This window comes from Asparagus officinalis, chromosome 6 (assembly GCF_001876935.1).
Source record: "Asparagus officinalis chromosome 6, Aspof.V1, whole genome shotgun sequence".
In the NCBI taxonomy this organism is placed as follows: domain Eukaryota; kingdom Viridiplantae; phylum Streptophyta; class Magnoliopsida; order Asparagales; family Asparagaceae; genus Asparagus; species Asparagus officinalis.
In genome coordinates, this window is record NC_033799.1 from 12,610,919 (window position 1) to 12,612,755 (window position 1,837).

Genomic DNA, 1,837 nt, shown 5'->3' on the forward strand with positions numbered 1-1,837 from the left:
CAGTTCTGCCAATGTCTTGGAAGGAGCGGTTTTGGTGCCTAATTGCTCGGAAGCATCCGGGTACTTGTAGTGATACTCATTCCCACTTCGGGTTGCAAAGGCCTCCTGTTCATCTTCAGAAAGCGGGAAGGTGGGAATTTCTTCGTCATCTTCTCCCGGAATAGCAGAAGCTCCATAACAAGATTTACCTCAATTTGAATGATGCAGATAGACTTGTAGATGTAATGAAATCTTGTGTCGGTGGCAATGCTGTCGTAATCGGCGGGGGCTACATTGGCATGGAATGTACAGCTGCGCTTGTTACAAACCGAATAAAAGTAACCATGGTGTTCCCTGGCGCACATTGTAGTAAGTATATTCACATTTTAAACTTATATCATGTTATATTGTTTGGACAATGTAAGACGGTTGATAAATTTCATTCGTCTCTGCAGTGGTTCGTTTATTCACACAAAAAATTGCCAGTTTTTATGAGGGCTATTATGAGTCGAAGGGAGTGAAGTTTATAAAAGGAACTGTTGTTACATCGTTTGAAAATGATTCTGAAGGAAAGGTAATGATTTTAGATGCTCAGGCGTCTCATCCATATTATTTTCAAACATTTCAGACTTGTGCGTGGAAATATGAGATTAAATAAAAAAAAATTGGATTGCTATTTTTTCAGTTTTCTTGTTTTTTCAGAAGTTATTTGGAGTTTGTTTCTTGAGATTTGAACTGAGATTTTTCATATGATAGGTAGTACTTGCAAATTATGCTTTTGATTGCTAAATCATCTGTCTCTTCTTCAGGTTACAGCAGTGATTCTCAAAGATGGAACCCGACTACCAACTGACATGGTCGTCGTGGGCATCGGGAGCCGTGCAAACACGAGCCTCTTCGAGGACCAGCTAACCATTGAGAAGGGTGGAATCAAAGTAAACAATCTGATGCAAACAAGCAACAGCTCAGTTTACGCTGTGGGAGACGTAGCTGCATTCCCTGTCAAGCTCTTTAACGGTGACACCCGTCGCCTTGAGCATGTAGACTCTGCTCGAAAGACTGCAAGGCACGCCGTCGCCGCCATCATGGGCCCCAGAAACACCAGCGACCTCGATTACGTGCCATTCTTTTACTCGAGAGTGTTTACTCTCGCGTGGCAGTTTTACGGGGACAATATCGGGGATGTTGTACATTATGGAGATTTCACCAAGGGGAAGTTTGGAGCATATTGGGTGAACAAAGGGAGGGTGGTAGGGGCTTTTTTGGAGGGAGGCGCCAAAGAGGAGTACGAGGCGATAGCAAGGGTTGTTAAGCTCAAGGCGACTGTGAAGGGCAAGGATGTAGTTGAGGGCCAAGGTATCGACTTTGCTCTCAGGGCTTGCCAGAGGGCGACGCCAGTGCATAACTGGCGTTCCGTCGTCGGTGTTGCAGTGGCTGTGTTGATGTTTGCAGTTGCTTTTCGGTATGGGAGGAGGATGTTTTAGTATTCAATAGAAAGATTGTGTTGTGATTTGTGAATCTTCATAGGCCAGTTGTTCATAGAGAACTGTAACAGGAAAGAATGATGGTGAATGCTAACATGTATATCTGTATAATATTAACAATTACCCTCAATAATACTTAGGTAGTTCCATGGATTCATTGGAATTTCATGATCCTCATAGATATGCTGCCAGCATAAAAAAGAAGGCCAACAACAAATGATTTAACATTTTGTCAAATAAATGCTTGCTTATTTCATCTGTATATATCTTTACAAGTATTTTAAAAAGTGAACCAGACTGCAACCTTCCATTTAGCTACACATTTTGCATATAAATTAACAAGATACAACATTGTTGGTAACGCAGTCTAAAAA

General features: G+C 41.9%; 1 protein-coding gene across 1 annotated transcript in view; it reads left to right on the forward strand.

Moving 5' to 3' along the window:
• The window catches only part of LOC109844950 (monodehydroascorbate reductase 4, peroxisomal-like), a 5,892-nt gene extending 4,061 nt beyond the window's left edge, over positions 1-1,831 (forward strand). The window contains exons 6-8 of the mRNA XM_020414132.1: positions 208-348; positions 435-553; positions 789-1,831. Of these exons, the coding sequence (XP_020269721.1) occupies positions 208-348; positions 435-553; positions 789-1,463 (935 nt within the window). The 3' untranslated portion in view covers positions 1,464-1,831. The remainder of the gene's footprint in view (positions 1-207; positions 349-434; positions 554-788) is intronic.